Source organism: Schistocerca serialis, chromosome 3, assembly GCF_023864345.2.
Source record: "Schistocerca serialis cubense isolate TAMUIC-IGC-003099 chromosome 3, iqSchSeri2.2, whole genome shotgun sequence".
Classification (NCBI taxonomy): domain Eukaryota; kingdom Metazoa; phylum Arthropoda; class Insecta; order Orthoptera; family Acrididae; genus Schistocerca; species Schistocerca serialis.
The window spans coordinates 357,028,222-357,043,629 of NC_064640.1; the positions used below are offsets into that span (position 1 = coordinate 357,028,222).

A 15,408-nucleotide genomic window follows, 5' to 3' on the forward strand; every position below is an offset into this window, starting at 1 on the left:
AAGTGGAAATGCAAAGGAACAACAACAGCTAAACCAAGCACGTGAGGTGAATCCGCCAGTAGAAACGGAGTGTGTTGTCAGTAGAGGAGTAGTAACGGCAGAATGGGTCGGTCAGGAGAGCTTAGTGACTTCGAACATGGACTGTATAGTCACTGCATGTCACCTAAGTAATGAATCCATCACGGATATTTCGGCCGTTCTAAAGCTTCACAAGTCGACTGGTGATGCGATTGTGAAGTGTAAATGCAAAGGAACAACAACAGCTAAACCAAGACCATGCAGACTCAATGTATCGACCAACAGGGACCGTCGAGCACTGGGGTAGGCTGATTGTAAAAAGTCGTATGAAATCAGCGGTAAAAATTACTCATGAATCTCAGTCCATCTAGCATAATGACTGCATAAGGAGTCGAAAAGAATGGCGTACTCTTATGGAATAATTCCTGTTAAGTCACAAATTTCTGTAGTCAGCGCAAAGAGACACTTGTAGTGATGTAAAGTGCGACGCCACTGAAGAGTGAGTTGTTGGAAACGAGTGATTTTGAGTGATGAATCACGCTACACCCATCGAGAATCCGATAGAGAGGTTTTAGTTTGTTGAGTGCCTACAGAACGTTGCTTGCCATGATATATAGTGCCTACGGTGAAATACGGTTACAGATGGCCGTATGGGTGCATTTTTCGTGGCTAGGATGTGGTTTCCTTACTGCACTTAAGACAGCGCTGTACTGCGTACAGCAGGGGAACACTTCGGAGACAATCCTGGTTTATACCAGCGGGACAATGTTCCCTGTCGTAAAGCAGCATCTGTGAGATAATGTTTTGTGGCCAATAATATGCCTAAAATGGAGTGGCCTGCTTAGAGTGCCGGCATGAACGCAAAGAAAAACCTTTAGCGTGAGTCAGAACGTCAACTTTACTCCAGACCCCAGCATCCAACATCACTACCATCTCTGGTTTCGACTCTCGAGGAAGAATGCCATTCCTCCACAGTCATTGAGACACGTCATTGAACGTGTCCCCAGCAGAACTGAAGTCGTTATAAAGGCGAAGGAAGCACGCACCCCTTATTAACGTCCACTAATAGGTGTCTGGATACTTTTGATCATATAGTGTATGTAAATATTGTACGGTACCCGTTGACAAACCGCCACAGCCACAAAGTGAGGGTAGGCGGTTTGCGAGCGACTGACCTGTGGCGGGTGACTTGTTCCTGTGCAGGCGGGCGCGTGGGCGGTGAGCGGGCTGCGGGTGCTGCTTGGCGGCTGTCCGGCGCTGTGGCTGCGGGGGCGGCGCGTGCGACTGCCAGCGCGTCGTCGTCATCTTGGTGAAGGCGAACGGCTCCAGCAGCGTCATCGCGTCCATCTTCCGCGTCACCTGGTGCAGCACAGAGTGCGACGACCTCGGGCTGCAACACAGCACGCAGTCGGCTAAATGCGTTCTGCCGATCTCTGCCTATCATGTGTTAGCATTGCCAGGGGGAACATTTGCTGTATGCTCGGACAACGAATGCACAATAAAAATCTCTACCAGTTCCATTATTTATATGACTGAACATCTCCTGGAACAGAAGTAATATCGTATGGGAAAGACGTGGAATCTATTGTTTCTTGACGAGACCACAAGTTGCGGTAATAAGTTACACGTATAAAAGACAGAGCTATTTATCTCGAGATAATATAGACAAATGGTGATGCCAATTCGCACGGGTACAAAATGGAACTGTTGCTTTGAAATAAAAATACCCCACTTGGCGACAGTAAGTGATACGTACGCAAGACAATGTCTGTTGTTTGTATGGGGTGATCCAAACGTCAGTTAAAATTAGAAAATTCAATACTTCGCGGGGAAATGTAGACAGAGAGGTAAAAATATACACACATGCTTGGAATTAGATGGGGTTTTCTTGAAACCAAAAAAGTTCAGCAAATCACCAGCGCATGGCGTTTCACATAATAAACACATCAAAAAAATTTTGCTTCACCTCGGTTCAGAGAGTTCCGGAACCTGTTCAGAAAATTGGTATACAGATAAACATAAACATCATTTCCGCCATTTTTATTGCTCATGAAACCCACACATTGCATATTGCACCACCATACAGCGAGGCCTTCAGAAGTGGTGGTCCAGATTACTGTACACGTCGGTACCCCTAATACCCAGTAGCACGTCCTCTTGCACTGATGCATGCCTGTATTCGTTGTGGCATACTATCCACAAGTTAATCAAGGCACTGTTGGTCCAGATTGTCCCACTCTTCAACGGCGATTCAGAGTAGATGCCTCAGAGTGCTTGTTGGGTCACGTCGTCCATAAACAGCCCTTTTCAATCTATCCCAGGTATGTTCGATAGGGTTCATGTCTGGAGAACATGCTGGTCACTCTAGTCGAGAGATGTTGTTATCCTGAAGGAAGTCATTCACAAGATGTGCACGACGGAGGCGCTAATCGTCGTCCATGAAGACGAATACCTCACCCATATACTGCTGATATAGTTGTACTATAGGTCGGAGGATGGCATTGACGTATCGTACTTCCGTTACGGTGCCTTCCATGACCACCAGCGGCGTACGTCGGTCCCACATAATGCCATCCCAAAACAGAAGGGAACCTCCACCTTGCTACACTCGCTGGACAGTGTGTCTAAGGCGTTTGGCGTGACCGAGTTGCCTCCAAACACGTCTCCGATGATTGTCTGGTTGAAGGCACATGCGACACTCATCGTTGAAGAGAACGCGATGCCGATCCTGAGCGGCTCTTTCGGAATGTTGTTGGGCAAATCTATACCGTACTGCATGGTGTCGTGGTTGCACAGATGGATTTCGCCTTGGACGTCGGGAGTGAAGTTACGCATGATGTAGCCTATTGCGCTCAGTTTGAGTCGTAACACGACGTCCTGTGGCTGCATTATTCAACATTCTGACGTTGCTGTCAGGATTCCTCCGAGCCATAATCCGTAGGTACCGATCATCCACTGCAGTAGTAGCCCTTGGGGGGCCTGAGCGAGGCATGTCATCGATAGTTCCTGTCTCTTTGTATCTCCTCCATGTTCAAACAACATCACTTTGGTTCACTCCGAGACGCTTGGACAGTTCCCTTGCTGAGAGCCCTTCCTGGCACAAAGTAACAATGCAGAAGCGACCGAACCGCGGTATTGACCGTCTAGGTACGGTTGAACTACAGACAACACGTGCTGTGTACCTCCTTCCTGGAGTAATGAGTGGAACTGATCGGCTGTCGGACCCCCTCCGTCTAATAGGCTCTGCTCATGCATGGTTGTTTACATCTTCGGGTGGGTTTAGTGACAGTCAAAGGGACTGTGTGTGTGATACAATAACCACAGTCAACGTCTATCTTCAGGAGTTCCTGGAATCGGGGTGATGCAAACCTTTTTTTGACGTGTATACAAAAGTAATAATTAGCATAAAAATTGATTTTTGGGAAAGACGGTGTTTTTTGTAACACATGCTCAACATATCGGCTGTCATTCATCAACAATACCTGTAGTGGAGCGACAATGTTGTGAACAGCACTGAACAGTAGGTATGGTGAGAAACTGCCGTCGGATGTTTTCTTTTAGCATTCCTAATGAAATCGGATGATCGTGGTAGGCTTGCGACTGCAGATGACCCCACAATCAATAATGACACGGATTAAGGGCTGGGGACTTGGGAGGTCAAGGATGACGGACGTGACAACGCAGCATTCGATCCTCACCAAGCGATGTACACAAGACGTCTTTCACAAGCATAGCAATATGGAGAGGAGCGCCATACTGAATAAAGGTCGTACCTTCCAGCACGTGTTTATAAACCTTCTCTCATTACAGCTCATTTTATACACGATTCTCATGCGGCGTCACCGACATTTTACTGTCCAGCATTGTCTGTTAGCCAGTTTTTGCACTCGTTTTTGGTTTCAGTGAAACACCATGTCATTTCAGGCATGTATATCAATTTTTACATCCCTATCTACATTATTCCCTGAATTAGCGGGTTTTAAAATGTTAACAAACTTTTAGGTCACCCTGTATATTAAACGGAGTTACACAAATGCACCGTATAGCACTGACCTAGTTTGTTAGACCTCACTGCATTACGTGAAAAGCGGCAGGATTGATAACAAGCGTCAAGTGCATTTGGGATCATGGCAAGCGAGTGCGCGTTCTTTAAATATCTGTGGCTGCATCGTTGTTACAACTGTAATGATATCAGTACGCTACATGGGACTCCAGGTAGCAGTAACTGAACATTTCAGTAGTAACTAACTTCTAGTACTAATTTGTTCGGATACTATAACGACGATGGAGAGAGGATATGAGAGCAGGTGAAAAATTAATTATTTAATATTCTACCTATGTGTCGAAGCTGGAACTGCTATAATTCCGACTAAGAAGTAAGCATATATTTGAACTAACCGTGATTATCCTTAAATTAGAAGCCTATTCTCGCTCACTGTCTGTCATCACTCGCTCATACTTTTAAATATTTGCTGGCATTCAGGTTAGATTTGATGGGAGGCTAAAATTAACTACGCTACCACCAACAAAATTTGATAAATGGAGCACAAAATAACGTAAACGTAGATTCAATTCTGTTCAAAATAACTGCAACTTTCCTTCGCTCCGCTCTTTGAGATTCCGTGGCGTAGCGCGTAGTGTCAGGGGACTTGAAAGAGTTACACGCGTCGTCCCAGGCTAAGATCATTACGCAGCACGAGTGGCGCACTCTGAGAAGAGAGCACATGTTCATGGTCTGCTGCAGTGGCAGTGCTGCGGTGTGCATCACACTGTGGGAGCGGCAGTTGGAAACGAACTCCAGGGCGTAAGTGAGCGCCAGAATTTCACGTTGAAAACGTGTACAATTTAGATATACAATTCTTATAGGTGAAACATCTAAATGATTCACAGGGTCACCGTGAAATTCTGGCGGTATTTAAACTAAATGCGATGTCACGTCCAGGCATAGTGAAACAGAGCTGGTAATCTGACAACGGCGCACAGACATGAGTCATGCTGAACGGGAAGGAAGACCATCGATACGGGCCACAGACGGAAATTTTCAGTCAATCGAGAAAGTGATTCACAGCAGTTACAAATTTTCCGACGATGAGGACGTTCACACAGTGGTTCTCGAATGACTGCCTCAGCAATGGATGGATCGTCGAGGCGCTGAACGATTGGTTGAACATCCGTTCGTTGTTTTACAAAGAGCTGGTGACTATGTCGAAAACAAGTGTCACGTATGTCTGCCATTTTAAAGAGTAGTACAGCATTCAATAAAAGTTTCTTTGCCTGCCATAATAACGTATAACTTACATTCTGAAGTCCTCTCGTATCATCTGGACCGAGCAAGATGGCGCAGTGATTAGCACAATGGACTCGCATTCTAGAGGACGACAGTTCAAATCCCCGTCCGCTCACCCAGATTTAGGTTTTTACTGATATCCCTAAACTTCTCCGGCAAAATGCCTAGCTAGTTCCTTTGAAATGGCCACGGCCGATTTCCTTCATCATCCTTTCGTATTCCGAGCTTGTGCTCTGTCTCATACCGCCACCACTAGTTTTCGGTGCTACTAAGCGGAATTGCCGCAGCTGTTGTAAGGAGGCCGCGACCGCCACTCGGCACGGAGCGAACCAAAACACCATTGCATGAGATGCGGCAGTAACACCCTCTGGTTTCCACATTGCGTGTCAGAGGCCAGTACTCGCAGTACTGTCGGCGAAGCAGAATGGCAGGGCGACCACGGAAGTCGCAGGCCAGTTGCCCACATTCTGGCCGCAACACTGTCTTGGGGTACGTGTTTAGAAGCAATGCCCCGGCACTATTGGACACCAAACCTGTATAGATACCCATTATTTCCAGTAGAGATAATCGGAGTCTCGCAGCACCTACTACGGCTGTAGGTTGATATCAGGCAACAGGGTGACATGGTCGACGAGCCGACTACTGGCTCTAAGTCTACTCCCGTGAAGTTGGCACCTTCCACTGGTGGACCACCTCGGGTTCACTTCGGCAGTAGCTGGATTTCTGCCTCGGAGGTCAGCCGTTCGTGACCGGAGTTGTACAGCCGACATCAGCCTGTACTTGCGCTGTACGCCTCCGCTAGGAATGGCGAACACTACCGATGTGAGCTGTCATCCGCTACAAGAACCATGGCGGACTACCCTGTCTACAGGCGCGCCCTGTGGTCAATGAAGGAAAATTACGAGAATAAAAACATAGACACAAAATTTTGTATAGTTGTATGAGGAAGTGTCATGAACGACATACTATAATTCCCCACCAGTTGGGTGTGAGCGTGGTGGTTGGGGGGGGGGGAGGGGGTTAAATGTAACTTTTTTTAGGTTTTGTTTGAATGACTCAAAAACCATAGCTTCTAGCAAGACTGTTTCCCAGTAAAAAATTAAAATAAAAAACGTACTATTCGTATTTCCTCTACGACCAATAGTTTCGGCGTTGCCGAGGGATGGAAAACCCGCAGTTTATTAAAAGTAGTGTTCTGATGGTATCAAATTAATGCCTGTTGTTAGATGAAGTAGATTAAGATGAAATGTTAAATGTCTGTACCACGTATAAGTATCTTAGAGCCTACTGAGGCATAAATTATACTCGAGTGTGTAACAGGGTGGAGAGGGTGAAGATAGAAGTGCGAGGGAAGATAGTTCGCCAGACTGTGGTCATGCCATTCCCTCCTGAAGACAGAACAGGTGATTTCCACTCGCTACATCACAAGAAGCAACTACTGGGTGTTTCACAAACTTATTTAGACCCTCTGCAGCCCGCCATACTAATCACTGGCAAAGCGTAAGCGTTTCTGCGTTAGTATTAGTGGCACAGTAACTCATAACTGTATCCCATGTAGTGCAACACACTTTTGTGGAAAATAAACACACCATCCTGTGGAGGGCAATTGTAGTATAACGTTGTGAAACACCCTATAGTTGCTTCTTGGGAGGTGGCGAGTTACATAGAGTGGTGGGAAGTCACCACTCGCTCTTCGTTTTGCAGACATATGAAGGAGAGAAGTGCATGACTACAATTCGGCAGCCTACTTCCCTTGCACTTCTGTCCTCTACCTATGCCTCCCCACTCTCTTACACCCATAGAACACAATTTATCCCTTATTGCATCGCTACTGCACTTAAACGTTGGACACAAATTTAATATTTTTGTTCTTACCCCACCTTATTTAACAGTAAACAGTAATTTTTTACCATGAAAACAGTATTTTTAATAATCTTCAGCTTTTCCATCCCCTGCAACGCCGAAAATGTTAGCTCTAAAGAAAAAACATATAATACCGTTTTTGTACGAAATTTAATGTAGTTTCAATTTGTACTGGGAATAATTTTCGCTAGAAGCTGCGGTTTATGAATTATTCGAGAAAAACTTAATAAAGTGACCTTTAAATGCCCCCCCACCCCCACCCTTACACGCCATTAATGTGGAGTTTTAGTACGTTGTCGTGAAACTCCTACCACCGTAAAAAATTGCGTCTACTTCACCTTGTTTGGTCTTCATTGTCTGGGCTACTGCCCTGACCTGCAGAGACGGTGTACGAGCTGCCGCAGGTTACCAGAGTCAGTCCTGCTCTGCTGTTGACGTTAAGCCGGCTGCTGATCGGCCACAGTATCAGTAACCGCCGGCAACTGTCGTCACACGACAAGCGGGTGTAACTGTTACGGAGCAACGCTAGGAGTGTTGTAACTTTTCTAATAAAATGAGTGAGTGTTAATGCTGTTTTCTTGGTCGACCACCGGTCAACAGCCTGGCTCAACCCACCACCTCGTCTCAACCCTGCTACTGTAGATGTCATCAACCTCGAGCCTCTACATTTGCGTGTCTGAAGCAACTCCGATACGGCTATCGGCAGCCCGACCCAGCATCTCATACCGGCTGCAGCAGTTAGCAGGAATAATTACAGTGGACTAACTGTTTTGTTTAGTTCTTCTACTTTAGCGTGCAGAGGATTTCTAAGCGGGAGTGTTATCGGAACTTTAGAGTAGTGTTTATGAGGTCGGAAGAACGGCTGATTTGTCAAAATTTCGTGGCAATTACAGGGAGCACTCTTTATGACCAATAAGGTGCTTGTAGTGCAAACTATTAGGGCACAGTGTGTGTACCATGTACTGAGTCACTACTGTATCAATAGAGCATTTTAGGTGCCGACGTTATGACGATGGTGCTAGGCAGTGTAGGGAATTGAAGTCTCATGATTATGCGTAAGATGTAAGATAGTATTGTAGATTTGCGAGAGTCCACCTCCGTAGTTGAGTGGTCAACGCGGCTGACTGCCAGCTGGAGGACCCGTGTTCGACTCCTGGCACTGCCAGGATTTTTTCCTTGCAGGGAGGTTACGAGGTGCACTCAGCCTCACGTGGGTCAATTGAGGATCTACGCGACCGATTAGCAGCTATTCCAAGATCAGGAAATCCGACAACGACCGGGAGAGCGGAGGGATTAGCACATGCCCCTCCATCTCGCATCCAGTGACACCATTGGCAGAGGATGACACGGCGATGGGTCGGGCACGATTGGGCCAGAAGGCGGAACTTTATCTTACCTTAATCGATGATTGTGAGAGGATATTGTCCTGATGTTGTTGCTGTTTTGGCTGATTTGGGGAAGGGGACCAAACAGCGAGGTCATCGTCCCATCGGGTTAGGAAAGGATGGAAAGGAAGTTGGCCGTACCCTTCCAAAGGAGCTATCCCGGCATTTGCTTGAAGCGATTTATAGAAATCACGGAAAACCTAAATCAGGATGGTCGGAAACAGATTTGAACCGTTGTCCTCCCGAATGCGAGTCCAGTGTGTTAAGCACTGCACCATGTCACTCGGTGTGTTGCTGTTTTATTATACTTAATTGTGTATTGGGGTCAGTGACAGAGTCCAGGACGCATGGTATTTCCGGGCGGGAGGTGATTCGTACGTTAATAAATCAGGTAAAGCAGTTAACAATGGACTTGGCAGAGACGTATAGGCAAATGGTTGATGTGAAAGAAGATGGGCTATCGTCCAGTTTATCTACTACATCGGTGGATTCAGCCGCCGCTAATTTGATTTCTCCCTTTTCTGGCAAACCAACTGACGATGTGTTGTCCTTCTTGGGCCGGCCGGAGTGGCCGAGCGGTTCTAGTCGCTACAGTCTGGAACCGCGCGACTGCTACGGTCGCAGGTTCGAATCCTGCCTCGCGCATGGATGTGTGTGATGTCCTTAGGTTAGTTAGGTTTAAGTAGTTCTAAGTTCTAGGGGACTGATGACCTGAGATGTTAAGTCCCATAGTGCTCAGAGCCATTTGAACCATCTTTTGTCCTTCTTGGGTGGTTTGGAGGCAGTAGCAAAGATTGGCGTTTACACAGATGATTAGCTATTACAAATGGCTTAGTTGCGGCTGGCAGAGGACGCAAAAGCGTTTGATAGGTATAACTGGGAGTTGAAGAAGTACTGTCTTCTGAGCGGTTTGAACAGTGGATCAATAAACGCTGTAGAAAACAGAATAGCGCGAGGTTTTTACGGAAACAGTTGAGTGGAACGTCGGGGAAGCACAATGATTCAGTCGAAAGTTTCAGCGATGGGATAATAAAAGTCAATTGGCATACTTACGAATTAATGGGAAGAGATGAAGCAAATAAGATTATCTTCCAGGACGAGGAGCATAAAGGTCCAGACGCTTTCCTCAGAGGTCTGCCGTCCGATGTGTATAAAAGCGTTCTGTGATGTAGCCCGAAAGACATTAACGCTGCCGTTAGGTTAGCTACGGATCAGGAGATAGATATAGCGACAGGGGTATGCAATACGCGAGTCATTTTGTCTGCTGACGTGCGATCCTACAGGTGTGGGCGCTCAGGGCACGTCCAGAGGCAGTGCCGTCAGTCACAACGTGAGAACTGTCGTGTGGTTGGGCACCACGGGAAGAACTGTACAAGCAAGGGGCGGAATGGACGGGGGCGAAATGTTCAAGCGTTAAAAGCAAACGGGAACCCCATTCAATATCAATGCTGCAGAACGTATGTGGAGGCGGAAAGTGGCGTTGTGGGAGTGGTAAGCGACTAGGGGCGTACATTTTATTGGGGACAGGGGCGCATGTGTCAGTGGCAAATCTTCACCTCGTTGGTAGGAAACAATTAAACGCCCTTCACTATAGTTTGCAGGGGGTAGGAGACGGTGACGAAGTAACTGGTTTCAGCAATATTATGTTTTAGGTGGGGGCAGAATGAGTTCATGAGTGCGTCGAATAGCTGTATAATGTAACTAAAGGTTGCTACGCAATTCTGAGTCTAGATTTTTTGCTCCACTGAACTTCTGTGACATATGGTGGACGTCAAGGTGACCATGTTCCAATTGGGATAAACTGCCACCAGCGAAATGCTATCGCAAGGTTCATCTACAAACCATTTTAACGACGGACAAAATCACTAAGGCTTAATACGTATGATATCTTCATCTATATCTAGATACATACCCCACAAGCCACCTTATGGTGCATGTCGAAAGGTAAAACATACAACATACCACTGATAGTCACCTCCTTTCCCGTTCCAGTAGCAAGCAGATCGAGGGAGAAACGACTGTCTGTAAGCCTCCTTACTAGTCCTACTTTCTGGTCCTTAGGCGAAATGTACGTTGGCGACTATGAAATCGTTCAGCAGTCAGCCTCAGAAGCTGATTCTTTAAATTTCCTCAGTATGGCATACGTCGCGAAATGAACGTCATCTTCCCTCAAAGCATTCCCATTTGAGTTCACGAAGCATCTCTGTGCTACTTGCTTGCTGATCGAACCTACTGGTAACGAATCTAGCAGCAAGGCTCTGAATTGCTTCAGTGTCTTCCATTAATACGACCTGGTGTGGATCCCAAACACTCTAGCAGTACTTAAAAATGGGGTGAACTAGTGCTCCACACACAGTCTCCTCTACAGGTGAAAAATTCTGCGATGAAACGAAGTCGACCTCTCGTCCTCCCTACTCCCAATCTGACGTTCTCGTTCCATTTCATGTCGCTTTGCAACGTTACACCTCGATATTTAATTCATATGGAGTGGCGAGCAGCACTACTAATTCTGTATTCGGAAGTCACAGGATTATTTTTCCTGCTCATCCACATTAACTTACATTTTTCTTCATTTAAAGCTAGTTGCCATTCATCACACCAACTAAAAATTCTGTGTAAATCATCCTGTTTCCTCCTATAGTCACTCAACGAGACACCATTCCGTACATCACAGCTTCATCAGCAAACAGCCTTAAATGGCTACTCACCCTGCCCGTCAGATCATTTATAGAATAAGAGCGGTCCTATCACACTTCCCTTAGGCACCCCTGACGATACTCTTGTTTCTGATGAACATTCACAGCCGAAGACAACTCACTGGGTTCTATTTCTTAAGAAGTCTTCTAGCCAGTCACACAACTGGAAACCTATTCCGTGTGATTGTACCTTCATTAGCAGTCTGCAGTGGGGCACCGGCTCAAACGCTTACCGGAAATCGAGGAATATGGAATCTGCCTGTTGCCCTTCATCTATGCTCAGCACGTGAAAAAAGGGCAATCCGTGCAACGAACTGAGGATATGTTAAAGAATTCTGCAGCAAATCGATGTTGAGGATAGTGGTCTGTAATTATGTGGGTCCGTACTTTTGCTTTTCTTGTATATAGGAGTCAACTGCGCTTTTTTCCAGTCGCTCGGAACTTTGCGCTGTGCGAGAGATTCGCGGAAAATGCAAGCTAAGTAAGGGACCAGTGCCGCAGAGCACTCTCCCCGAAACCGAATTGGGATTCTATCTGGACCTGGCAACTTACTCGTTTGCAACTCTTTCAGTTATTCCCTACGCCAAGGATGTCTATTTCTATGCGCTCCATGCGGGAGTCTGTGCGACAGTCGAACGACGGTATATTTGTACCATCGTCCAGCGTGAATGATTTCTTAAACGCGAAATAAAAAACTTCACCTTTCCGTTTACTGTCTTTTATTGCCAACCCTGACTGGTCGACGAGTGACAGCATAGAAGCCTTCCATCCGCTTAGTGATTTTACATATGATCAGCAGTTTCCGGGGTTCTTGGCAAGATCTTTCGCTATGGTACGACGGTGGAAATTTTTGTATGCTTCGCGTATCCATCTTCTAACGGACGCACGAAGTTCTACTAATTTTTACCTGTCGATCGCTGGGCGTTCTTTTTTGAATCGAGAGTGCAACACTCTCTGCTTTCTCAACATTTTTCAAATTTTATTATTATCTGCGGTAGAACTTTTCGATTATTAATGCACTTACTTAGCACATACGTCTCCAGAGCGCGATTTACATTTACTTTGAATGCGAACATTAGATTAGGCTTTGCAATGACTTATTGATACCGAATAAAAAGAACATACATCAAAAGAGAAACAAATATCACTTTGTACTTCGAAATAGTGTTTCTGTTTTTCCTGTGTGTTTTTTGCACCTATCAGTTCTAGACACCATCTTCGTTTACAAAGTGGGAGAATTTATATGTCATGTGTTACGACAGACAAAGTAGCTTGTAACCACATAACTGAAATTGTCGAGTTTTAATCACAGTCAGTTTGATGTAACATTGTAAGATAGATATGTCAAAGCAGTTTTTAGTATTCCCATAGGGAAGTGGGGTAGATGCAGTATGAACTACACTTGAACTTGACAGTCAACAAATTGTAACTAAGGTTATTGGTGTTAGAATACTGTAACTATTTTGATGTACTTGTAAATTTTGAGTTTTAATGTGTATTGGTTGAACCCACTAATAAGTATGTTATGTGACACAGAAACCAGACAGCCTGTGCAAACTGTATGAGATGGATGAGAACCACGAGCGACGCATGTGGCTTGACAAACTGCTGCAGTTCATGGAGGAGCGTGGAACACCTATCTCAGCATGTCCCACCATCTCCAAGAATCCTCTCGATCTCTATCGGTTGTATGCTTACGTCAAGGAAAGAGGGGGCTTCATGGAGGTATGCAAGGTGCAGTGTTTAGTTCCATGGTAGTTCCATAGACATACTAACTAGATGTACTGTAAATAGATTTTCCTACTAACATATTTTTTAAGAATATTTTGTGATTGGAATTTAATGTGTTTCAATAAATAATAGAGCCATTGTGCAAGTGTTAAGTTTTTTTCTGTGCATTTGATAAGGAAAGAGAAATAACTGTTGCTTAAAAGAGGGTCAGTCAAAAAGAAATGCTTCTTGTGTGTGTGTGTGTGTGTGTGTGTGTGTGTGTGTGAGTGTGTTTGTTTGTGTGTGTGTGTGTGTGTGTCAAAGATTTCAAATGCAACTACATAGATTGGAAAGCACACATTGACAAGTAATCTACGACTTTTGAATATAATCTGTCCATTTCCATGGGTTTGGTCCATCTTTTTAACAAGGGCACGTAATCTGGATTGGTAAAATGCACAGTCCTGCTTCTGAAACCGTTGACACACTGATGTTTTCATGGCCTCCTCATCTTCAAAGTGAATCCCATGAAGAGCTGCTGTTAGTGGCCCGAACAGGTGGAAGCTTAATGATGCCAGGCCAGGGCTATATGAGGGATGAGGCAAAACTTCCTACCCAGTTTTCACAATCTCTTTAGTGATGTAATGACTGATGTGTGGTCTTGCATTGTCGTTCAGAACAACAGCATCCACCATAGCTTATGTTGTGCAAACTCACTGTAGATGTGCTTTAAGCTATTTGAGGGGTCTGACATGGTTGACAACGTTTGAGTTCAGCTACTTATGCAATAAGGGTCATTGCAAATTTTGGTGATAAACATCTTAGTAAATTAGCTTACTACGCATATTTTCACTCATTGCTTTCATATGGCATCATATTTTGGGGTAATTCATCACTGAGGAATAAAGTATTTATTGCACAGAAGCGTGTAATCAGAATAATAGCTGGAGTCCACCCAAGATCATCCTGCAGACATTTATTTAAGGATCTAGGGATATTCACAGTAGCTTCTCAGTATATATACTCTCTTATGAAATTTGTTATTAACAACCAAACCCAATTCAAAAGTAATAGCAGTGTGCATAACTACAATACTAGGAGAAAGGACGATCTTCACTATTCAAGATTAAATCTAACTTTGGCACAGAAAGGGGTGAATTATACTGGCACTAAAGTCTTTGGTCACTTACCAAATAGTATCAAAAGTCTGACAGATAACCAACAAGTATTTAAGAAGAAATTAAAAGAATTTCTGAATGACAACTCCTTCTACTCCATAGAGGAATTTTTAGATATAAATTAAGAAAAAAAATATTTAAAAAATAAAAAAAAATAAAAAAATAAAAATAAAAAAACACAAAAAAGTAGTTATATTAACTTAAGTATGTTGTTAAATTAACCTAATTATGTCATGTACTGGAAAATTCGACTCGTTCCACATCATTACGAAATGTCGTATTCATGATCCATGGAACTAGTATTAATCTAATCTAATCTAATCTAATTAATTGTGCATCTCTGCTCCAAAAAATCAACAATAATCTTGCCCCCTGCATTCCAGAATACTGTAGCTATAATGTTAGCTGCCAGGCACGAAGTTTTGAACTTTTTCTTCTTCAGTGAGTTCCTTTGATGCCATTCCATTGACTACCTCTTTGAGTATGCTTCAGAAAAATAACCCATGTGTGGTCTCCAATCACAAATTTTCCCAAAACTCCTCTCCCTCCAAACAGAAGGGCTGCAAGAGTTGGCAGGAAATTGTTTTTCTTGGCCTTTTATTCTGCTTGGTTAACCATTCGTCAGGTGCAGTTCTGAGACTCCTGTGTTCAGGCACAATGAGCGTAACAGGCAGAGATTTTGAAATCAGCTATTATTTCATATTTTCAACTTTAGTAACCTAAATGTGGTAGGTGGCTTTCATGGGAAAGTGTAGTAACACAACATATGAAAATGGATGCTGAAAAAACATTTTATTAAACACAGAAGAAACAGAATATAAATGACCGAACTTTTGAATCCACCACTGAACAGTAACAGTTTTCAGCACATAAATTTTATCAAACAATAAATTTATGAAAAAAACTACCATTTTAAGTCACTGTTTTGATTCTGGTGCCTTTCAACTTCTCTCACAATTACCAGAGGAAATACATCGGTGCACTGATAAGCAAAGTTGGCAGACTATATTTGTGACAGTTTTTACATTCATAGTTTGACATCCTTCTGCGACCCATTTCTGTAGTGCAGGTGATGCGTCTACGTATATTGGGATGTGGGAGAGGAGGTGATTTCTGTGTCTTTTTTGTGAATAAATCTTTTGAGTGAGCTTCGCAAGCTGGAGGGGATTCTAATCTTTTTCATACTTCCTTTGTGTAGCTCTCCAAGCACAAGTTGATGTGCCAGAGATTTTAGGTACACTCTTCTCTGCAATTTCTCCAATTGACTTTCA

The 15,408-nt window shown here is 44.2% G+C and overlaps 1 protein-coding gene across 1 annotated transcript in view; it reads left to right on the forward strand.

Annotated features, from left to right (window-relative positions):
* Positions 1–1,687: 1,687 nt before the first annotated feature.
* The window catches only part of LOC126470846 (trithorax group protein osa-like), a 68,667-nt gene continuing 54,946 nt past the window's right edge, over positions 1,688–15,408 (forward strand). The window contains exons 1-2 of the mRNA XM_050098862.1: positions 1,688–1,759; positions 12,786–12,974. Coding sequence (XP_049954819.1) covers positions 1,688–1,759; positions 12,786–12,974 — 261 coding nt within the window. The remainder of the gene's footprint in view (positions 1,760–12,785; positions 12,975–15,408) is intronic.